Source organism: Thermobia domestica, chromosome 11 (assembly GCF_964235325.1).
Source record: "Thermobia domestica chromosome 11, izTheDome1.hap1.1, whole genome shotgun sequence".
Classification (NCBI taxonomy): domain Eukaryota; kingdom Metazoa; phylum Arthropoda; class Insecta; order Zygentoma; family Lepismatidae; genus Thermobia; species Thermobia domestica.
Window position 1 is genome coordinate 220,554,287 of NC_137464.1, and position 25,254 is coordinate 220,579,540.

The 25,254-nt window shown below is 37.6% G+C and overlaps 1 protein-coding gene across 1 annotated transcript in view; it reads left to right on the forward strand.

The window, feature by feature from the left end:
* The first annotated feature begins 20,889 nt into the window (after positions 1-20,889).
* Positions 20,890-25,254, forward strand: part of LOC145664764 (uncharacterized) — a 64,942-nt gene continuing 60,577 nt past the window's right edge. The window contains exon 1 of the mRNA XM_081731707.1: positions 20,890-21,353. Within this exon, the coding sequence (XP_081587833.1) occupies positions 21,296-21,353 (58 nt within the window). The 5' untranslated portion in view covers positions 20,890-21,295. The remainder of the gene's footprint in view (positions 21,354-25,254) is intronic.

The following is a 25,254-nucleotide window of genomic DNA, read 5'->3' on the forward strand; positions in this document are numbered from 1 at the left end:
TGGAAGTGTGGACAGTGCAAACCACATAAGGTGATGGAGAAGGGAGGACGAAGTCTGTCTTTGGATGCGATGGAGCAGATGCTTATCCGTATGTTTGAGAAGTATAATGAAAAGGGACAATGTGAGTTGAGGTCAAAAATCAAGGAAGATTTTCAAATGAAGATGAAGGTTATTCAAGAGGATTTACGGAATAGTAGAGAGCAATTGGAGAACAAGATTTAAGAAGTTAGCAAGAAGTGTGACATTACGAACGCCTCGTTAACTCAACAGGTAAATGAATTGTCACGAAAGATGGACGGAACTCAGCAGGAGATTCAAGATTTGAAGAATACTGTCTGTAAACTCGAGGAAGTGGCAATTCTAACAGAGAAAAAGGTGAGTCAGCAATTTGAAGAAGTAAATAGAAGAATCGATCAGGTATCGAAGAGCTGTGTAGCAGATATGGCACAATGTCAGGACAGGATGCAGGATGAGATTGCAGATGTGAAGCATGAGGTGTTGCAGATGACTACGACACAGATAGAAGATCGTTTAGCCAAAGAACACTTAAAAGTCATGCAGAAGACTGATGAATGTAGAAAGGTGATAGAAGAGGTTTCTGGAAGAATGATTAGAGCCAACGCGGTGATGAATAATCAAATGCAAGAGTGTCGCGCGGAAGTGAGTCAGTTGAAGGCTGTCATGTGGCAAAACACTTCGGAACTGTGGAAAGTAGAAGAAAAGTTGGCTTCTCAGGAGATAGCAATCGCGTCACTTCAACAAAGGATCGAGGAGGAATGGCGAAAACATTGTGCAGGCGTAGAAGAGGAAACAGAAGTAAAGCGGCCATACAATCCTGCTCAATCTCCAAGCTTAGATGGACGGCGCAATAAAAGTGATTCCAGTGGTACCTGCTGTGGAAGAAGTGCCCTCAATAGTACGGCGGCTTCTCGGAGCAAGGAACCTGAGGTGCACCCAAGTTATCGGAGAAGACGAAGGAGACCGATCAAGACCAGTTCGTCTGATGAGAGCGGGTATTCAGAAGAAGATGGATGATCCCCGAAGACAGAAAGAAGAAGGAACCGACAAAGACAGCTTCCTTGTAATGGCAACGAGAATGGAGACGCCAGAAGACTAACGACCCGTCGCGGAGCCTATCCGGAAGCAGCTCAGGACTATAGGGAGGAAATGGAAAAGGAAGAAGACGAAGAGGAATTGAAATTGCGATTAACTGATATAAAATCGTTCACGCACTATCCACCAGAGAGGGGTGATTTGTCAGCTCAAGCATTTATCATACAGTTTGAACGAGAGTGTGCTCTAATGGGGGTGCGACCTAGTTAGACGCTTAAGGTATTAACGTTCGTACTAAGAGACGCAGTGCTATCATGGTATTATTCCAATGTGAACAAGTTCCTCACGTATGCCGACTTCAAGCAAATGTTCTTAAGACATTATCATTCAGAAGACGTGACAGGTGCTAGGCTAACGCGCCTTAAGACTGTACCATTCAACCCTAAGGTTGACGGGAGTGTTGAACGTTTTGTTACGAATCGATTTTGTCAGATTAGGGACTTGGATTCACAGAGCAGTGAAGCCCAGATTTGCAACACTATCATAACCTTGCTACCAGTTCAGTATCAAAGACAGTTGGTTACAACACGAGGCCAGGAGTTAGCAGAAATTCTTGAAACGGTCCGACGACTTGAACTGATTCACGACACATGGGAAGCAAGACGGAAGACAGGAAGAGATGGCGCTAGAAGATGAAACGACGGTGAAGAGGTGATTACTCGTAAAGCTAAAGTAGGAGCTATATCGAAGGACCAGGAGAATAACAAGACAGCCTGCGAACACAAGAGAAGAATCACCGTACGAAGGACGAGATGGTGCACGAGGACACGGGAACTATCGACGCGGCAGACGAGGTGGTCGTGCACGTTCTTGGAGGGGAAATAGACGACCAGGAAGGAAATGGTACACACACGAAGAATATGAAAGAGATGACCCGAGATCCTCACAAGAGGATATTCAACACCGTTTGGATCCTCGGGAAAGTCCAGATTCAAAAAACTAAATGAAGTATCCACCTCGCGGGTCGGAGGTAGGTACGATTTGTGTTGTGAGAAGACCCATGAGAAAAGTGTAAGTGAGGATATACCTGAGGAAGTGTATAGTGGTGTATATAGTCCTTTGTGTGTACGTGAGTATGAGTGTAGGAACGCGGTAAATATTTTTCGAGTTAAATTTCAATGTATAGCTGGACAAGAGTGGGAGTATAACACAGATTGTGAGAATATTGATGACGTGAAGACTGACTTTGAACGAATAAAAGAATGGTCTGGTATCATACGAGTAAGTGTGTTGAATAAAGTTGTACAAGCACTTGTTGATAGCGGTGCTGAGGTAACGTTGTGTAGTGTAGAGTTATGGAGAAAAGCTACGAAGATTATATCACATCCGAAATTGAAACCAGCACCCCACGTAGTTCTTCTAGATTATAGTGGAACCAGGAAGAAAATGGTGAAAGGAGAAGTATATCTTCCCGTGACAATTAAAGAAATACAGACGGATGTTCGAGCTTTTGTGGTCGACAGGCTCAACCAAGATCTACTGGGTCGTGATTACATGAGCAAGTTTCACGTCAGAATGAATTTTGGAAATGGCATGGTAACCATTCAAACTGGGGAGCAAGAAGTCATAGTGCCCATGGTTGAAGCAAAGGAGGAAGAAAATACATGTAATAATATGATTAATGAGTTGAGTGTGAATTACCATCTCCCTGTAAACGTCATAGAAGAATGGAGTGAATGCAAATGCCATCCGGAGGAAGTATGAGGCTCACAGGTATGTGGATGCGATTATAAAGATCTGAAAGAAGTTTTAAATCAGTGGAACAGCGTATTAATTCAACAAGAAGATTCGTATAATAAAGCTAGGTCAAGGCAAAGAGAAGATTGCAACCTGAGACGAGTTACGCTGGCACAAATAAAGGATCAAGCTCTTGTGGAATCTTTGTATGACCCGCTTGTTCAGGAGATTCAATGTTCGGCTTGCTGTCCAAAGAGAGTGGAAGTCATGGAAGTCAGGGAAAAAGCGACTGAAGAGAGTCTCTACGCTACACTAGAAGAAGTAAGAGAAGTGATGCAGAAAACTCCTATTGCTCCGGAACACAAGGAAATGTTGTTCAATGTTCTGATAAAAAAAAGAAAAGTTTTCGCCCATTTCCCAGGAAAATGTAACAAGTTTAAGTATACAATCCAAGTTTCTACTGAAGATCCAATTGTGAAACGACCTTACCCAATTCCACTGTGTTATCGAGATAAGGCGAGGGAGCAGATCCAAAAATGATTGCGTCAAGGTATCATTGAGCCTGCAGTGTCAAAACATCACAATCCCCTGGTAATAGTCAGAAAGAAGAACTCAGATAAGGTTAAAGTCTGTCTTGATCTGGTCCAACTTAATAAATTCGTACCTTTAACAAATCTGAAGGTCAAACGCCTCAATGACCTCTTTGCAAGATTTAATAGGATGACCTGTACAACGTCCCTCGACCTGGTGCATTCCTACTGCCAGATCGAGTTAACTGAAAATTGTAGGGATCTTGTAGCATTCTCTTTTGAAGGCCAGATGTATCGGCATTGCAGAATACCCTTTGGTTACAAAAATGGTGGAGCTTGTTTAATGGCAGCGTTGCAAAAAGCGTTTGTTAGTTGCTATTCTTGAAAAAATCTTACTGTATATAGATGATATTTTAATTCCCGGAACTGATCCAGTAGCTCATATTGAGTTGTTAGACAAAGTATTGTATAAGTTAAAAAAAGCAAATAGAACAGTCAATTTAAAAAATGCACATTTATGGTATCTAAAGCAAATTTCTTAAGTTTTGTGGTAACATCGGTAGGAATAGCGAAAAATCCAAAGTACGTGAATCTGGTAAAGTCATTGCCAAGGCCAACAACTATTAAAACATTGCAACGGACCTTAGGATTTTTTCAGTAGTGCTCCAAGTTTATACATGATTTTGCTCATAAGTCAGCACCTTTATACCAGCTGCTTAAACAAGAAAAAAATGGACCTGGTTGCCTGTACAAATTGTTTCGAGGAAATAAAACATGAGATCTGTAAAAATATACTTTTGGTGCATCCAAATATGACAAAAAAATCTTTATTATCATAGTTGACGGCTCGACTATTGGGACTGCTGCAATTCTGAGGTGCCTAAATTTGTATTTTATGCATTTAGGCATTCCAGACGCCATTATATGTAACAACGATCCATGTTTTATATCTAGTAAGTTCCTAGGCTCAATGGCTAGTAAAGGAATTAAAGTGTATCACACCACACCATACCATCCTCAAGCAAATCCCGTGGAAAGAATGCATAAAAAATAAATAAGCTTTAAAGTTTGTATTGTGCTGGACAACATGTGAATTAAAGTAAACACTTGTGAAATATCGTTATGTTACTATATTAAACTATTGTAAAAAATCTGAACGTTGCTCCAGTCCAAGCACATCTAAACGTAAAAGATGTAACGCCTGTAATAAAACGACTGTTCCAAAAGGAAACTGATAAAAACAGGAATTCGTGGGACAATCGGCTACTTATAATTGCACACCGTAAGAAGTCTCAGATGGCGAAGAAAAATCAACGTACCAACAAAAAAATGATATCGGATCAACACGCTAATGTAGGTAATCTTATATTCCTCAGGGCACATCCCATCAGTAATGCAGCAGCACAGCAAATAAAAAAGATGTTCGATCTGTACTCAGGACCGTATTTATATGTTCGTAAGCCAAGTCTTAAGGTTGTGGAGCTAATTGATCCAAACAATGGGAAATCAATAGAACACCGATCCGAAAATCAATGTAAATTGTGGAAGCCCACTAAAGAAGAATACTGAAAATGGCGGAAGAAGGCAGAGGAACATTGCACCAGTCAACATTTAAAGAATTTGCCTGATGAATACTGCGAATAGATTGCGGGCTGTACATATTTCAAAATATTGTGTATATATGTATATAAGTGTATATGTCAGGTTTCATTTGTTTGTGTATTATCTTGTTCTTATAAGTATATGTGGAACTAAGTGAAAGTTAGTCTGTGAATGCTTAGTGACGGCGCAGGGATCAACCTATTCGGACGCCATATGTGACAGGACACGCTGCCCCATCAGCATTTGGGTACGTGTTGTTTTCGCGAGTTCTGCGTTTTCGCGAGTTCTGCGCTCCGCTCAGTAACCTTCTGAACACCAACAATGTTGTCTAAACTTGACTGGCAACATTGTCAAGACATGACCAAGAGCAGCAGTGTGAATCGACACCAAGTGGGCAGGTTCAAGGAGAATAATAAAAGAAGAATGTAGCAATGAAGAATTAAAAACATAGAGTAAAAAGCGTTTAAGGACTTGTTTTGTTTTAACGTGCCGGTAAAGGTAAGAAAACTGAATGTGCTCGAAAATAACAAGTAAGCCGTATTCGTGAAGAAGCCAGCCACTGCAAGTAAACATCGCATGTCACGTACTAATGTCAACGAAAAGAATTAAAACAAGTAATATGTGTATACGGTATACGACACACTAAAGCATGCTTTGCACTCGTAACCTTATAGAATTCTTTTGATATTACCGTAATAACATATGCGCATATAAAAAGTAAAACTGCAATATAGATACATTATTTATGTAAACCAATATAATAATATTTATTTCAAATACTTCACTCATAACCTAACCTATTTTATTGGATACTGCATATCAGTGCTACAAAAAGTAAATATAAAGTTTCTTGCGCCAGTCAATATTAGTAGAAGTTAATAATTTGTATACACTCTAGAGGATCAGTAAATATAAAACGTCGTGTATATAATGAGCGCACAATATGAACGCATAACTTTGCATTAAATTCTTTTAACCTTAAGCTCAAGTTTAAAACATATACCCATAAAAAGCGCTTGAAAGAAAATCACTCTATATTTGATATAGGCCTATATAATAGCGGAATATTACTTCAAATTATAGCTATAAAATATCTAATAACCACAGTAGTAATATAACATCGTTACGTAACTGTTATTTTTAAAAACTGTGAAAACTGTGCTAACTAACCTATTTATCTGTAAAGAATGTTTGAAGTATCAATACTAAGTTGAATTCAACCTAAATAAAAGTTTGCCAGTCACGACTATCAAGTGTCAATTAGTTAGTCACCGCATTCAAATTAGTATTTCACTAGTGAATCATCTGTTCGGGCAAAGACAGAACGGAAGATAGAAACAATTATATCAAGTGGCAAGTATAATATAATAGTTCAGTACATCCGTAAAAAGGAAATAATTAAAAATAATAAATGAATAATAAATACAAATATAAATAAGAGATCAAACTTCTTGCTAAACATTTAAAATAATATAATTTGCTACTGTCGTCTGGACTTTCATTTATTCTGAAAAAGACTTTTAAAAATGTAGTAAAAAAAACCTTATTGCATGTATTATTATTATTTTTATTGCATATAATATTTTGTGTTTCCTTGCTCTAAATATCACGTTTCTTTTAATTGCTTGTCAATCACAGTTTTATGTTGAACGGTATCAATAATTAAAGTGAGTAACGTTACCAAGTCATTATTGAAGCTACAATTTACGTCAAAAGATTGTTCATTTGTGGTGAGCATTATCTGTTGTGTATGTAAATACTATTTTGTAATAGAATATGGTATTATAAAAACAAATATAGTACATAAATACGTATGGTTTTTAATAACAAGTTTACGCAAGTATATTCTGAAACTTCAGAGTCTAAATTGCATCATCTCTCTACGTCCACGCAACGTCTGACAACTTCGTGAATCACAACATTGTGGAGATTTATATTGAAGGACCAAATGGTAAGTTGTCGATTATAACCCAAGAGTGTTGTAATATTAATATTAGTATTCTTATTTGAGTTCATTACTTCTTAATGCACTTTGTTTTCTGAGCGTGCGCTCCAGCTACCGAGATTCCGAATAACGAAAGGTTATTAAAATTTTATTTCATATTTTAACCACTAATACCCTCCACCCTTACCGTCACCGTTACAAAATAACTGTTCATGACGGAAGTGTGATTCACATGGATGTTATATAGGTCAGAGTTAGTTGAATGATAAATGAAACAATTGATGAGAGTTTCGAGAATCAAATTTTAAAAGAAAGTGCGTTTTGGAGAGAAGTTTTGGTGCGTCTCATTAAAATAATATTTTCTTTAACACCTGGAAACACAACTTTGAGAGGAAATGAAGGTAAAAAAAATGAGAAGACGAGTTTACAGAAGAAAATTTTCTGCGAACAGTGAAGTTATTCGCAGAATTTGATCCGGTTTTGAACATACTACTACAGTAACAGACAGTTAAATATCTGAGTTCCGTAATTCAGAACGAACTCATTGACATTCTGTCTAGCAATTTGAGATACATTATTTTTGAAGATGTTTGAAAATCTCAGTTATTTTAAATAATCGTTGATTCAACATTGGACATAAAAAACTGATCATGTTAGTGGCATTCTTCGCTACGATGTTGTGAACTATGAAGAAGCGAAATTAGAAATTAAAGAAAGTTTCGTAGGATTGTGACGGTGACGGTAACTGTGGAGTGTATTAGTGGTTAAAATATGAAACAAATCTTTAATAACCTCCCGTTATCTGGAATCTCGGTAGCAGGAGCGCACGCTCCGAAAACAGTGTATCAAGAAATAGTGAACTCAAATAAGAATACCAATATTAATACTACAACACTCTTGGATCGTATCGACAACTTACCATTCGAGACTTCAATACAAATATCCACAATGTTGTAATTCACGAAGTTGTCAGACGTAGCGTGGACGTAGAGAGATGATGCAATCTAGACTCTGAAGTTTCAGAATACACTTGCATAAACTTGTTATCAAAAACCACATGTATTTATTTACTATATTTGTTTCTATAATATCACATTCTATCACAAAATAGTATTCATATACACAACAGATAATGAATGTAAATAGTCACTTCAATAATGACTTGGTAACGTCACTCACTTTAATTATTGATACCGTTCAATATAAAACTGAGATTGACAAGTAATTAAAATAAACATGATATTTAGAACAATGAAACACAAAATACTATATACAACAAAATAATAATAATACATGCAATAAGGTTTCTCTACTATATTTCTAAGTCTTATCAGAATAAATGAAAGTCCAGACGACAGTAGCAAATTATGTTATTTCATAAGTCCAGAAAGAATTGTTTCAGAGAAGTTTGATCTCTTATTTATTTTTATATTTATTATTTATTTTTAATTATTTCCTTTTTACGGATGCACTAAACTATTACATTATACTTGCCGCTTGGTATAATTGTTTCTATCTTCAGTTCTGTCTTTGCCTGAACAGATGATTCACTAGTGAAATACTAATTTGAATGCAAAGTGACTAACTAACTGACACTTGATAGTCGCGACTGGCGAACTTTTATTTAAATTGAATTCAACTTATTACTGATATTTCAAACATTCTTCACAAATAAATATGTTAGCTAGCACAGTTTTCAGAAATAATAGTTACGTAACAATGTTATATTACTACTGTGGTTGTTAGATATTTTTATAGCTATAATTTGAAGTAATATTCCGCTATTATATAGGCCTATATCAAATATAGATTGATTTTCTTTCAAGCGCTTTTTGTGGATATATGTTTCATACTTGAGCTTAAGACTAAAAGAATTCAATGCAAAGTAATGCGTTCATATTGTGCGCTCATTATATGCACGACGTTCTATATTTACTAATCCTTTAGAGTATATACAAATAATTAACCTCTACTAATATTGACTGGCGCAAGAAACTTTATGTTTACTTTTTGTAGCACTGATATGCAGTATCCAATAAAATAGATTAGGTTATGAGTGAGGTATTTGAAATGAATAATATTATATCGGCTTACATAAATAATGTATCAATATTGTAGATTTACTTTTTATATGCGCATATGTTTTTACGGTAATATCAAAAGAATTCTATAAGGTTACGAGTGCAAAGCATGCTTTAATGTGTCGTATACCGTATACACATATCACTTGTTTCAATCCTTTTCGTTGTCATTAGTACGTGAATTCACGTTAAATTCAATTGCTCAAATCTTCCTTCTTTTACTATGACGCATGCAAACTAAGTATAATACAAGTGTTGTAAATATGACACCCTTAATAGTGACATGCGGCGTTTACTTGCAGTGTATTGCTTCTTTATGAATACGGCTTACTTGTTATTCTTTGAGCACATTCGGTTTTCTTACCTTCACCGGCAGGTTAAAACAAAACAAGTCCTTTAACAATTCTTGTTCTATTAATTCACTTAAAATTATTTTTCAGCTGCATTTCTCTTCTATTCTTCTCCAGCTGCCTGCCACCTGCTCCTCTTCTTACACTGCTGTCGATTCAACCTGCTCCTCCTGCTGTCGATTCAACCTGCTGCTCCCTGATCATGTGTTGTCAATGTTGCCAGTCAAGTTTAGACAGCTAAGATAGAGTTCAGAAGGTTACTGAGCGGAGCGCTCAGTCACACCGCTCGAAGTGAGCGAAATGCAAAACTTGCGCAAACAACACGTATCCAAATGCTGATGGGGCAGCGTGGCCTGTCACATATGGCTTCCGAATAGGTTGATCCCTGCGCCGTCACTAAGCATTCACAGATTAACTTTCACTTAGTTCCACAGATACTTATAAGAACAAAATAATACACACACAAATGAAACCTGACACACTTATATACATATATACACAATATTTTGAAATATGTACAGCCCGCAATCTATTCACAGTATTCATCAGGCAAGTCCTTCAAAAGTTGACTGGCACAATGTTCCTCTGCCTTCTTCCGCCATTTCCAATATTCTTCCTTAGTGGGCTTCCACAATTTACACTGATGTTCGGATCGGTGTCCTATAGATTTTCCACTGTTCGGATCAATCAGCTCCACAACCTTAAGACTTGGCTTACGAACACATAAGTACGGTCCTGAGTACAGATCAAACATCTTTTTTATCTGCTGTGCTGTTGCATCACTGATGGGATGTGCCCTGAGGAATATAAGATCGCCTACATTAGCATGCCGATCCGATGTCATTTTTTCGTTGGTACGTTGATTCTTCTTCGCTATTTGAGACTTCTTACGGTGTGCAATCATAAGTAGCCGGTTGTCCCACGAATTCCCGTCTTCATCAGTCTCCTCATGGAACAGTCGTTTCATCACAGGCGTTACATCTTTCACGTTTAGATGTGCTTGGACTGGAGCAACGTTCAGATTCTCCACAATAGTATAATTCAGTAACATAACGATACTCCATAAGTGCTTACTCCAATCCACATGTTGTCCAGCACAATACAACCTCCAAAGCCTGTTCATTTCTCTATGCATCCTCTCCACGGGATTTGCTTGAGGATGGTATGGTGTGGTGTGATACACTTTAACTCCCTTACTAGCCATTGACCCTAGGAACTTACTAGATACAAAACACGGACCGTTGTCACATATAATGGCGTCCGGAATACCTAAATGCATAAAATACAAATCCAGGCACCTCAGAATTGCAGCAGTTGTAGCTCGTCTCATTGGGTACGCTACTAAATGCCTGGTAAACACATCCATGCACGTGCATACATATGCCATGTTTGACTTGCTGGTTGGAAGTTTCCCTACTACATCAACTGATAGTAACTCTCGGGCTCTCGAAACTGTGACTGACTGTAACTTCCTTGAGAGAGGATGAAGATCAGCTTTGTGTCTCATACACAATACACAATTGCGGATGTATTGTCGCACGTCAGTATACATGTCTTCCCAAACGAAATTTTCCAGAAGCATCGTGTGTGTCTTCGCATATCCAAAATGACCCCTGTCATCATGGTAACATCTCAGTACTCTCTTTACTAAACTTTTGGGTACAACTATCCTCCATTTATCTTTCAAATGAAAATCACGTTTTAACAGCACACCTTGTTGGATCTTATAATACAGACGTACAGATTTACCCCAACTTATTTCTGGTACATTGGTCTGATCTTGCTCCAGAGCATCAATATACTTCATTAATCTTGGATCTTCACGTTGGTATTGCTTCCAATCCTCACTGGTCATATTTGCTAAATCTCCTGGAAGGACATGAAAATTGAAAATTGTAACAATTCTAGGTGATTGGCATACGGTGATACGAGACAAAGTATCCGCTGCTACGTTGGTTACTCCAGGTATGTATTGGATTTCCAACTCCACATCTTGCATTTCAATACACCAGCGATACAGCCTGGTATTCCAATATTTTATGCTCTTAAAATGCACTAAAGCTTGATGGTCAGTTTGTACGATCACATGATGCCCTATCAATAGATTACGCCATTTTCTTATAGCTTTTACAACACCCAACATCTCTATCTCAGTAATGGTATAGCGAGATTCACAAGGCTTAAGTATGTGTCCAGTGAAACCAATAACTCGTTTTCCATCTTCATACTCTTGTGTCAAAATAGCAGCAGTCCCAATAGTCGAGCCGTCAACTATGATAATGAAGTCTTTTGACATATCTGGATGCACCAAAAGTATATTTTTACAGATCTCATGTTTTATTTCCTCGAAACAATTCGTATGTTCAGGCAACCAGGTCCATTTCTTCCCTTGTTTAAGCAGCTGGTATAAAGGTGCTGACTTACGAGCAAAATCATGTATAAACTTGGAGCACCACTGAAAAAATCCTAAGGTCCTTTGCAATGTTTTTATAGTTGTTGGCCTTGGCAATGACTTTACCAGATCCACGTACTCTGGATTTTTCGCTATTCCTACCGGTGTTACCACAAAACCTAAGAAATTTGCCTCAGATACCATAAATGTGCATTTCTTTAAATTGACTGTCATGTTTGCTTCCTCTAACTTGCACAATACTTGATCTAACAACTCGATATGAGCTACTGGATCAGTCCCTGGAATTAAAATGTCATCTATATACAGTAAGATCTTTTCAAGAATAGCAACTCCCAACACTCTCTGCAACGCAGCCATTAAACAAGCTCCACCATTCTTGTAACCAAAGGGTACTCTGCAATGACGATACATCTGGCCTTCAAAAGAGAATGCTACAAGATCCCTACAATCTTCAGTTAACTCGATCTGGCAGTAGGAATGCACCAGGTCAAGGGACGTTGCACAGGTCATCCCATTAAATCTTGCAAAGAGGTCATCGAGGCGTTCGACCTTCAGATTTGTCAAAGATACGAATTTATTAAGTTGAACCAAATCAAGACAGACTCGAACCTCATCAGAGTTCTTCTTTCTGACTATTACCAGGGGATGATGATGTTTTGACACTGCAGGCTCAATGATACCTTGACGCAACCATTTATGGATCTGCTCCCTTGCCTTATCTCGATAACACAGTGGAATTGGGTAAGGTCGTTTCACAATTGGATCTTCAGTGGTAACCTGGATGGTGTACTTAAACTTGTTACATTTTCCTGGGAAATGGGCGAAAACTTTTCTTCTCTTCATCAGCACATTGAACAACATTTCCTTGTGTTCCGGAGCAATAGAAGTTTTCTGCACCACTTCTCTCACTTCTTCTAGGGTAGCGTACAGACTCTTTTCAGTCGCTTCTTCCCTGACTTCCATGACTTCCACTCTCTTTGGACAGCAAGCCGAACATTGAATCTCCTGAACAAGCGGGTCATACAAAGATTCCACAAGAGCTTGATCCTTTATTTGTGCCAGCGTAATTCGTCTCAGGTTGCAATCTTCTCTTTGCCTTGACCTAGCTTCATTATACGAATCTTCTTGTTGCATCAATACGCTGTTCCACTGATTTAAAACTTCTTTCAGATCTTCATAATCGCATCCACATACCTGTGAGCCGCATACTTCCTCCGGATGGCATTCGCATTCACTCCATTCTCCTACGACGTTTTCAGGAAGATGGTCATCCACACTCAACTCATTAATCATATTATTACACGTATTTTCTTCCTCCTTCGCTTGAACCATGGGTACTACGACTTCTTGTTCCCCAGTTTGAACGATTACCATGCCATTTCCAAAATTCATTCTGACTTGAAACTTGCTCATGTAATCACGGCCTAGTAGAAGATCTTGGTTGAGCCCGTTGACCACAAAAGCTCGAACATCCGTCTGTATTCCTTGAATTGTCACAGGAAGATATACTTCTCCTTTCACCATTTTCTTCCTGGTTCCACTATAATCTAGAAGAACTACGTGGGGTGCTGGTTTCAATTTCGGACGTGATATAATCTTTGTAACCTTTCTCCATAACTCTAAACTACACAACGTCACCTCAGCACCGCTATCAACAAGTGCTTGTACAACTTCATCCAACACACTTACTCGTATGACACCAGACCATTCTTTTATTCGTTCAAAGTCAGTCTTCACATCGTCAATATTCTCACAATCTGTGTTATACTCCCACTCTTGTCCAGCTATACATTGAAATTTAACTCGAAAAATATTCGTCTCATTCCTACACTCATACTCATGTACACATAAAGGACTATATACACCACTATACACTTCCTCAGGTATATCCTCACTTACACTTTTCTCATGGGTCTTCTCACAACACAAATCGTACCTACCTCCGACCCGCGAGGTGGATACTTCATTTAGTTTTTTGAATCTGGACTTCCCCGAGGATCCCAACGGTGCTGCATATCCTCTTGGGAGGATCTCGGGTCATCTCTTTCATATTCTTCGTGTGTGGACCACTTCCTTTCTGGCCGTCTTCTTCCTCTCCAAGAACGTGCACGACCACCTCGTCTGCCGCGTCGATAGTTCCCGCGTCCTCTTGCACCATCTCGTCCTTCGTACGGTGATTCTTCTCTTCTATTCGCAGGCTCTGTCTTGTTATCCTCCTGGTCCTTCGATATAGCTCCTACCTTAGCTTTACGAGTAATCACCTCTTCACCGTCCTCCCATCTTCTAGCGCCATCTCTTCCTGTCTTCCGTCTTGCTTCCCATGTGTCGTGAATCAGTTCAAGTCGTCGGACTGTTTCAAGAATTTCTGCTAACTCCTGGCCTCGTGTTGAAACCAACTGTCTCTGATACTGAACTGGTAGCAAAGTTATGATAGTGTTGCAAATCTGGACTTCACTGCTCTGTGAATCCAAGTCCCTAATCTGACAAAATCGATTCGTAACAAAACGTTCAACACTCCCGTCAACCTTAGGGTTGAATGGCACAGTCTTAAGGCGCGTTAGCTTAGCACATGTCACATCTTCTGAATGATAATGCCTTAAGAACATTTGCTTAAAGTCGGCATACGTGAGGAACTTATTCACATTTGAATAATACCATGACAACACTGCGTCTCTTAGTATGAACGGTAATACCTTAAGCGCCTGACTAGGTCGCACCCCCATTAGAGCACACTCTCGCTCAAATTGTATGATAAATGCTTGAGCTGACAAATCACCTCTCTCTGGTGGATAGTGCGTGAACGATTTTATATCCGTCAATCGCAATTTCAGTTCCTTTTCGTCTTCTTCCTTTTCCATTTCCTCCCTGTAGTCCTGAGCTGCTTCCGAATAGACTCCGCGACGGTTCGTTAATCTTCTGGCGTTTCCATTCTCGTTACCGTTAGAAGGAAGCTGTCTTCTTTGTCGGTTCCTTCTTCTTTCCGTCTTCGGGGACCATCCATCTTCTTCTGAATACCCGCTCTCATCAGACGAACTGGTCTTGATCCGTCTCCTTCGTCTTCTTCGATAACTTGGGTGCACCTCAGGTTCCTTGCTCCGAGAAGCCGCCGTACTATTGAGGGCACTTCTTCCACAGCAGGTACCACTGGAATCACTTCTATTGCGCCTTCCATCCAAGCTTGGAGATTGAGCAGGATAGTATGGTCGCTTCACTTCTGTTTCCTCTTCTACGCCTGAACTATGTCTTCGCCATTCCTCCTCTATCCTTTGTTGAAGTGACGCGATTGCTACCTCCTGACAAGCTAACTTCTCTTGTACTTTCCACAGTTCCGAAGTGTTTTGCCACATGGCAGCCTTCGATTGACTCACTTCCGCGCGACAGTCTTGCAGTTGATTATTCATCACCGCGTTGGCTCTAATCATTCTTCCTGAAACCTCTTCTATCACCTTTCTACATTCATCAGTCTTCTGCATGACTTTTAACTGTTCTTTGGCTATACGATCTTCTATCTGCGTCGTAGTCATCTGCAACACCTCATGCTTCACTTCTGTAATCTCATCCTGCATCCTGTCCTGACATTGTGCCATACCTGCCACACAGCTCTTCGATACCTGATCGATTCTTCTATTTACTTCTTCAAATTGCTGACTCACCTTCTTCTCTGTTAGTATTGCCACTTCCTCGAGTTTACAGACAGTATTCTTCAAATCTTGAATCTCCTGCTGAGTTCCATCCATCTTTCGTGACAATTCATTTACCTGTTGAGTTAACACGGCGCTCGTCCTGTCACACTTCTTGCTAACTTCTTCAATCTTGTTCTCCAATTGCTCTCTACTATCCCGTAAATCCTCCTGAATGACCTTCATCTCAATCTGAAAATCTTCCTTGATCTTCGATCTCAACTCGCATTGTCCCTTTTCATTATACTTCTCAAACATTCGGATAAGCATCTGCTCCATTGCATCCAAAGACAAACTTCGTTCTCCCATCTCCATCACCTTACGTGGTTTGCACTGTCCGCACTTCCATAATGCTTCAATAGGTGCATCATCCTCGAGTTCATTTTGAGCATCCCATTCTTCCTCCGTCATTTGACTACACACGCGGTGATACCAGCGATCACACAGACAACATTGTACATGATACTCATCTCTAGCTGAATCCTCACAACACACTACTTTATCTGAGTCTGACATGACCGCACCACCAGATTCACTTGCACTTGCACTGTCTCTTTGTCGATTACGCCGATTTCCACCCATGTTTACTTTTTTTTACGACGAAGTAAACTACGCCACTAGTAGTTCAGGAAATTCACTCTTAATTGCCACTATTCTTCAAAAGCGTTTGAGTCTCATAATCTAAAATGTGACGGTGACGGTAACTGTGGAGGGTATTAGTGGTTAAAATATGAAACAAATCTTTAATAACCTCCCGTTATCTGGAATCTCGGTAGCAGGAGCGCACGCTCCGAAAACAGTGTATCAAGAAATAGTGAACTCAAATAAGAATACCAATATTAATACTACAACACTCTTGGATCGTATCGACAACTTACCATTCGAGACTTCAATACAAATATCCACAATGTTGTAATTCACGAAGTTGTCAGACGTAGCGTGGACGTAGAGAGATGATGCAATCTAGACTCTGAAGTTTCAGAATACACTTGCATAAACTTGTTATCAAAAACCACATGTATTTATTTACTATATTTGTTTCTATAATATCACATTCTATCACAAAATAGTATTCATATACACAACAGATAATGAATGTAAATAGTCACTTCAATAATGACTTGGTAACGTCACTCACTTTAATTATTGATACCGTTCAATATAAAACTGAGATTGACAAGTAATTAAAATAAACATGATATTTAGAACAATGAAACACAAAATACTATATACAACAAAATAATAATAATACATGCAATAAGGTTTCTCTACTATATTTCTAAGTCTTATCAGAATAAATGAAAGTCCAGACGACAGTAGCAAATTATGTTATTTCATAAGTCCAGAAAGAATTGTTTTAGAGAAGTTTGATCTCTTATTTATTTTTATATTTATTATTTATTTTTAATTATTTCCTTTTTACGGATGCACTAAACTATTACATTATACTTGCCGCTTGGTATAATTGTTTCTATCTTCAGTTCTGTCTTTGCCTGAACAGATGATTCACTAGTGAAATACTAATTTGAATGCAAAGTGACTAACTAACTGACACTTGATAGTCGCGACTGGCGAACTTTTATTTAAATTGAATTCAACTTATTACTGATATTTCAAACATTCTTCACAAATAAATATGTTAGCTAGCACAGTTTTCAGAAATAATAGTTACGTAACAATGTTATATTACTACTGTGGTTGTTAGATATTTTTATAGCTATAATTTGAAGTAATATTCCGCTATTATATAGGCCTATATCAAATATAGATTGATTTTCTTTCAAGCGCTTTTTGTGGATATATGTTTCATACTTGAGCTTAAGACTAAAAGAATTCAATGCAAAGTAATGCGTTCATATTGTGCGCTCATTATATGCACGACGTTCTATATTTACTAATCCTTTAGAGTATATACAAATAATTAACCTCTACTAATATTGACTGGCGCAAGAAACTTTATGTTTACTTTTTGTAGCACTGATATGCAGTATCCAATAAAATAGATTAGGTTATGAGTGAGGTATTTGAAATGAATAATATTATATCGGCTTACATAAATAATGTATGAATATTATAGATTTACTTTTTATATGCGCATATGTTTTTACGGTAATATCAAAAGAATTCTATAAGGTTACGAGTGCAAAGCATGCTTTAATGTGTCGTATACCGTATACACATATCACTTGTTTCAATCCTTTTCGTTGTCATTAGTACGTGAATTCACGTTAAATTCAATTGCTCAAATCTTCCTTCTTTTACTATGACGCATGCAAACTAAGTATAATACAAGTGTTGTAAATATGACACCCTTAATAGTGACATGCGGCGTTTACTTGCAGTGTATTGCTTCTTTATGAATACGGCTTACTTGTTATTCTTTGAGCACATTCGGTTTTCTTACCTTCACCGGCAGGTTAAAACAAAACAAGTCCTTTAACAATTCTTGTTCTATTAATTCACTTAAAATTATTTTTCAGCTGCATTTCTCTTCTATTCTTCTCCAGCTGCCTGCCACCTGCTCCTCTTCTTACACTGCTGTCGATTCAACCTGCTCCTCCTGCTGTCGATTCAACCTGCTGCTCCCTGATCATGTGTTGTCAATGTTGCCAGTCAAGTTTAGACAGCTAAGATAGAGTTCAGAAGGTTACTGAGCGGAGCGCTCAGTCACACCGCTCGAAGTGAGCGAAATGCAAAACTTGCGCAAACAACACGTATCCAAATGCTGATGGGGCAGCGTGGCCTGTCACAGGATTTTATGTATTAAATTAGACAAGCATGAGAACTATAAACATCTCGTTCGTGAAATTTTACTCAGCAACCAAATCGAGATGCAAAGGTGCAGAGGGCAGGGATATGATGGAGTATCAGTAATGAGCGAAGTTTATAGTGGTTTATAGGCAATAATTAGTAATACTACTCGAAATGCTCCGTACGTTCATTGCTGTGCGCATAATCTGAATCTTGTTATTGAAGATGCTGCAAAAGTCTCCACATACATTTGCAACTTTTTTGATGCTCTTCAAAATATTTTCCTTTCTTTCAGTTCTAGTACTACTAGATGATCACTTTTAGCTTTTGGTGATGAAATGGCTTCAAAATTGAAGAAGGAAACTAAAAATCGTGTATAACTAGGTGGAAAACAAAACATACTGCGGTTAACTGCATGAAAGAAATAATTGCTGATGTTCAAAAGTCCCTTACCGCGATTTGTCTGACACGTGAGAAACCAGATGAGTTGAGAGCAGTTGAGGCATTAAAGAAGATTGAGACATTTGAATTTGTGTTGATGCTAGTCATTTGGGAAATGATCCTAATGTCCATGTATGTAACTTCCACAAGTTTGCAATCTTCTAATATTAATCTGCAAATAGCAGAGAAAAATCTGAAGAAATCACTTCAGCAAATGAAAGATCTTAGTGGAAAGTATGACGAACTTGTAAAATCCACAAAAGACCTGTGCTCAAAAATTAAGTATTTCAGAAACATTTCAAGAGGAACACAAAAGGTTTGCAAAGAAATATTTTAATGAACTGGCTACATATAGTAGACTAGATGTATCGAAAGATACATTTCGTGTCACTTTTTTTTTTTAAATCATATTCTGGATTGTATTGTGTCACGACTTACCACCCGTTTCCATATAATGACTGAAGTGCTCACTAGCTTTTCCTCATTCCAGTAAGCTTGTTGTCTGCATCTTGTTGAAGAATACCTTCAGAAATTTGGATATGACTTTGCTACAAAGTACAGTTGTGACGTAAGCTCAGATTTTTCATGACAAATATTTGTATCCTGAGATTATAATACAGATCGTTTCCTGATATACTTACCGCGTGTGTAATTTTTCTAACAATACCAGTAAGTGTGGCTTCTGCTGAACGCTCGTTCTCGACAGTAAAGCTCGTAAAGAACCATTTAAGAAGTAGTACCTCACAAAAAAGGTTAACAAATGTTGATATTAAACGTAGAACGAAAAGAAACTTCAAGATTAAACATAGAGAAGATTGTTTCAGATTTTGTGGATGCTAAAGCTAGGAGAAAAAGCTATATGAAAGACTTTAAATGTTTGTTTTATTGTATGATACTTTGCACGTTTGAATATTTGAATCCATTACAATGAGTTTATTTTGAAATTGTTTCAGCAGTTGTGCAACATCCTTGATATTATCTTTTTTTATTTTTTAATCATGATGTTCTATTCTGTAAATAACGTGTGTATAACTATGTTACACTACGAATAACATGATTTCTTTTATTTATTTATTTATTTATTGTTTTCTCTTTAAAAATGTTTGTGATTAATACCTTTTTTTCATTTTGACTAATATTGAAAAGACAGTCCACTTACTTTGCACGATGGATATGGTACTGTACTTTTTAAACGGTCTCTAAAGTCATTGTAAATTATGAAATGCTGTAGTATGTAAATATACCCTTTCTCTCTTATGCTTTTCCATTATTTAAGATGACTTTGAAGGACAGTATTTCTGTGTATGTGTACGTGTGTGTATGTATGTTTAACATTTTGTTTGCTGCTTTTACTATTATATTGAAAAATATGTTCTCTTGTGAGGAGCCCCCAAATATCCTCTTGTACCGGGGCCCCGAAGGATTTTGTTACGGCACTGATTGCAAATATATTTGGAGCCAACTTTATAGTTCAACTTCGTTGCTTTCAGTTGGGTACTTCTTCAAATTGGAAGAAAACGTGAACTTCAGTTTAGGTATTCTTACTGATACAAGATTGGAACACTTCATTTGTAATGTATTATCAAAGACAGCTCAGCTCGAGCACTTTATTCAAAATTACAGATCCAGTTGACTGCTAACGGACAACTGCAACTCTGCGTTGTGAATCTATTGGCTTGCCCGCTATCAAATCTGAGAGACTAATGTGATAACTTGCTCGAAGCTGCTACATGTAACAGCTTATTGTTCATTCGCTAATTACAAGATCCCCAGCCAATGTCAGAATCTTTTATTTTTCACTTTTCGAATAAGCTGATATTGATAGCAGAAATGGGACGAGATTAAAATACGGGACATTTGCCTGTCTCGACTGAACTTTCGGGGCAGCGGGGCACTCGGTCCCAAAATCGGGACTGTCCCGTTTTTTACGGGACGTATGGCAGACTTAGATAACGTTAGCTGTCTTGACTGAATAAAATTATTACGAGTTTGCTCTATTTGTAGTGTTGTAAATAAGTAATATATGCCCAAGATAGAAATAATGAAAAATGATTGATCAGCCAACGTCCGACGAAGAGCCTCATTCCATTTTAGTATTCAGAAGATTTTGCGGACTGGAATAACACAAAAGCTGGAATAAGAAATTGTAAGTGTTATATCAATTTTCGAAAATTAAATGCAAAATTTTGTGTTGCGATTGTGTAAACTGTTACAATGTGGTCTGTATTGTATTTTCCTTTTTAATCTTTTTGTTATTTTATATACTACTGTTAGCGTATTTGTACAGAGTGAATTGGCAACTATGGTTAAGATAGCATTATGGTTGTCAGTGTGTCTTGTATACAAGTATTTTGTGCGTGACAATGAGTGTGTTGAGATTGTGAAATGTGGCGATTTAAAAAGTACAAGTAAAGTTTCTTAACAGTAACATAAAGTTAACTATAAACACATAGAGCATCAATGAATGTAACGTTTGAGAAATACACAGAGAAAAGGTAGTAAACATGGAATAAAATGCCGCTGTCTTAATACTGTATGACAGAAATACAGCTGATTACTTAAGATTAAGGATATTAAAAAAAAAAAAAAAAAAAAAATACCTGTAGGTAGAAAAAGCAAGATTTTAATGCAAAGTTGTACAGTAGTGTTGAAACAGAATTCAACGTGTTAATGGATTTTTTTTTTTAATCATGCAGTTTAGAAGATAAAACAATGGAAGCCTATTTGAGATTCGCATTTTGTTTTGGATTTGTTTCTGCCTTCCTCACAGGTGAGTGCATAGTTCTATTCCGCCTTATGCAGAGTTGTTTAGACACATGATTATCGTTATTCTAAAGGCTTGACTACTGCAGGAAACATGTTAGTCGATATCTAGTATGACACTAATCACGCGTCAGAACGACTCTGAATAAGCCCAATTATTTTTTAAGTGAGTCATCACAACGTGGGTAAGGTTCTAGAACACAGGTCCTCCTTCAAATTGAGCTGTAATAAGAACAGGAAACAACGCCCCCTGCGGGCTCTAACCCGCCTTTACTCGCTAACGCTCACTCTTCAGTACTATCTGAATTTAATGTTAAACTTTGATACAGAAAAGAACCAACCTTGCAACTAACCCATATGGGTGGACCTGTGTTCCATAACCTTCCCGTGTAAAATAATTGTCTGATATTTAGTATCTCCCCCAATCTTGCACATGTAAGATTTACAGTGTGTTACTTACTTTACAAAATATCTAGGATATAGTATACGTAAAGCCGCGTCAGTTCCCGAAGGAACTGGACGCTCATACTTTTAGGGATTATTCATTGAGTATCTACGAACTTACCAAGGGGGTAACAAAGTGATTTTGATTTACTTATCGACTGATGCGAAAATAAAAAAGAACGTACCTGTACTTTATATCTGCGTGTGTAGTGCCCTTGTAATTTATCTATGACTATGTGTGTGTGGAGGGGGGGGGATTTAACGCATATCGCATGTCTTGTGCACATGGATACTTCTTACTATTGCACTACGTTGAAATTTTATGGTATGTAGAAGTGGTAATAGAACACAGAAGAAACGCAGATCACGGCGTTCTCATGTATACTATTACCAAATAAGTGAGTGGATATCAAAGATTACTCTATTAGATGCTACTTTACAGCGGCGACATATTTCTACACAGCGTACAGAAACAGTATTTTGCGTTATTAGTATGAAACGATGACAGGTGCTATTGAAACTCATATCATTGCCAACCACGTCTTTACACTGCCCACCGTGGCTGATGTACTTGCTTGCTTCGGGCGCACTATTGCACGGGCCCACCGGCTTTACCCTGCCCTGACTTGGTTAGATAACATTGGTGCTTTTTAGTGGCCACCTAGCACGTGTTGGTTTGTTTCTTGCACTATAGTTTATATGCCGCACGTCCAGAAACCGTATTTAGATGCACATCATAAAAGAATTGTAAAGGTATTACTGCTGTATCGCCGGACGAATTTGAAAATCGAAAAGAGTACCAAAATGTACTGTATTTTTATATTTGGGTGGATTACATTACGTTACATTAGATTACGTTATTAGGCGTGTAGTTTTACTATACAGATCCATAAGTAGTAGTAGTAGTAGTAGTAGTACCGTAGTAGGAACTGGTTAGAAGCCCCGCAGGGGTTAGTTGGGTTCTGTTCTCGACATGAAATGGGCAAATTAAAGACTTGCTCAAATTTTTCTTGCCCCTTTTACAATCTATGGATAAGTATAGTAAAATAAGTGTACCTCTCCGCGAAATAGTCCATCTGCCTCTACATACAGTGCCGCTTATAACATTAAAAACAACCAAGAAATACAACCATTTTCTTAACTTTTACTATTCCCCTTACCTGACTTTCACTCATTCTTCCTCACAAACTTAAATAAATTCACCAATTGGGCCGGCGATACAGCAGTTAACCCATTGTAAATTTTCAACAATTCTTGTATGCCCCTTGAATTTTATCTATGCCAATTAAGATATTTTCATGTCGCTCTGCGGAAACCTTTTAGGGGTCTAATGATGAATCAAAAGTAAACCAGTACGTTATATTCTTTCATAATAATACATTGTTCTTACCCCAAACTTTGCACAGATTTACAATAAGGTGCATACTACTACTACTATTAATAAAAATGAGTTAAAAGTTATTTTTTTCGCTTAAAGAAAGATTCATATATCAGTGTGTATTGTATTTCACTTACTGTATATTAGCACAAGAGCTATCACCGTAGGTATGCTGATGTGTTTCCTGGCCACTATTTTATTAACGAACTGTGTGTTTCTTTATACTCCTTGTATATGCCTTTGCACCTTTTTTCTTTTCCGCCACCTGTATTTCATTTCACATGATCTTCATGTCAACGTATCATGGTAGAGCATCAATTCTCCCTTGTTATTGATAGTGTCAGACAGAGAATAGTAGAAGTAATGCAGAGGTTATATTAAATACCTGCAGGGACATGGGTTTAGAAGTAATGCAGAGAAAAGAAAATCGACGCATCCAAATCACCCTCAGGGCCTCAGGCGACGTGAAAGGAAACGGAACATGATTGAAGTAGCTCGCATGTTTCTTTGTTACATGAGAGGGATATTTCAGTAAAGTCTAGTTGAGAGTGTTCTCTTCCGATTAACCTGCTAGAAAAAAAAAAGCAATGTTATTTTGTTCCAGCCGTTTTTGTTGAGACAGTAATGTACAAATTTAGTCAACACGTTGTTTGATCTGAGCTCCTCCATGGCTAAGCGGTTAGCGTACGTGCTTTTTGCGTGGGAGGCCCAGGTTCGATTCTCGGCGGGAGCTCATGTGATTCGGATTTCACGTTAATCAGTAGGTTCCGTCCCATATAGCCTCGCTCCTGAAAGGGACGTTAAACTCAGCGTTGTTTGATCTTCATAGCTCCGTATTTAATATATTGAATTAGTATTAAGTAAGTACTTTAGTGTTTTTGTTAGTAATAATATTATTATTATTGATTCATATTAGCAAAATGAGAAATGTTGATGCAAACTCGTTTATGGCTTGATTTATTTATGAATGCGGTTAGAGTAAATTTTCTTCTTGAGTACAAAGGGAGTTGGTTGGAGACGATTTGAGCAGGCAAATATACATGGAAACTCACCGTGACTGTAATACTACAAAATATTGTGATTGTGTCTGAATTATAATTCAAATATCAAGTAATACGGTATCATTCTGTTAAATGGTGCGGAAAACAAGTGTTTTGTAGGCATAGTTCCGTTATTCACTTGTTCACTTTAAATTCAGCTTTAGGGGGTCCAAATGATCCCAGCGCTCGTCCAAACAGTGTGCTTGCATATGCACAAGGGGAAAAACAAAAGTTATTTTCAAACAACATTGTGTTTCCATAGCCATAATCTCAGCTCAAGTATTTTACAATCATGGTTGAAGAAAATAAAATACGGTACTATTTTTTTTTTTTAATCACTTTTGTTGATTTCTCAAATGTACCCTCCCTCCGTAGGGTATGCATTTTGGTTAAATTGACAGATGAAAATCCGGCTCGTGTCAAGTCTTAATGAGAACGAACGTTCAGTTGCGGCAAAATGGCTGTGATATATATTAACACGATATGTACAATTCTGAACTAAAAATTGTGAGTATTGAATGTTTAATGGATTCAGGTTTTCTTCCTAAGTCCCGTACACGATATGAAATGATTAAATCAGTACATTGTCAAAATTCTTGATCCATTAACTGTAATCTATAAAATAATAATAATAAAAGATATATTTTGTTTAAACTTGCATTAAGATGTACCCTCATACGGTTTGAGATGCAAGTTTGAGACTTACGTTTAATTAGGATATCAAAAGTTCAGAAAGATAGCATTTTATTTCTGTTAAAACAATCAATTCTCCTTACAATTCGTACTTTTCTTTAGTAACTGAACAATATATTCTTCAACACACTTAACACTGCTACAGATGATTCTGAAGCAATTCCGAAATCCTTGAAATAAGCTCTGGGGTTGCATTGTAAAGATTGCTTTTTTTGTACCAAATATACTAGTACAGTATAATTACTAGAACACTAGGTAGAACAGAACATTTTTTCTGTCCTAAGAAGCTTCCACGTGATGAATAGGAACCATTCTTGGCAAGTGTTCAACATCTGCACAAATCCACCTGCATA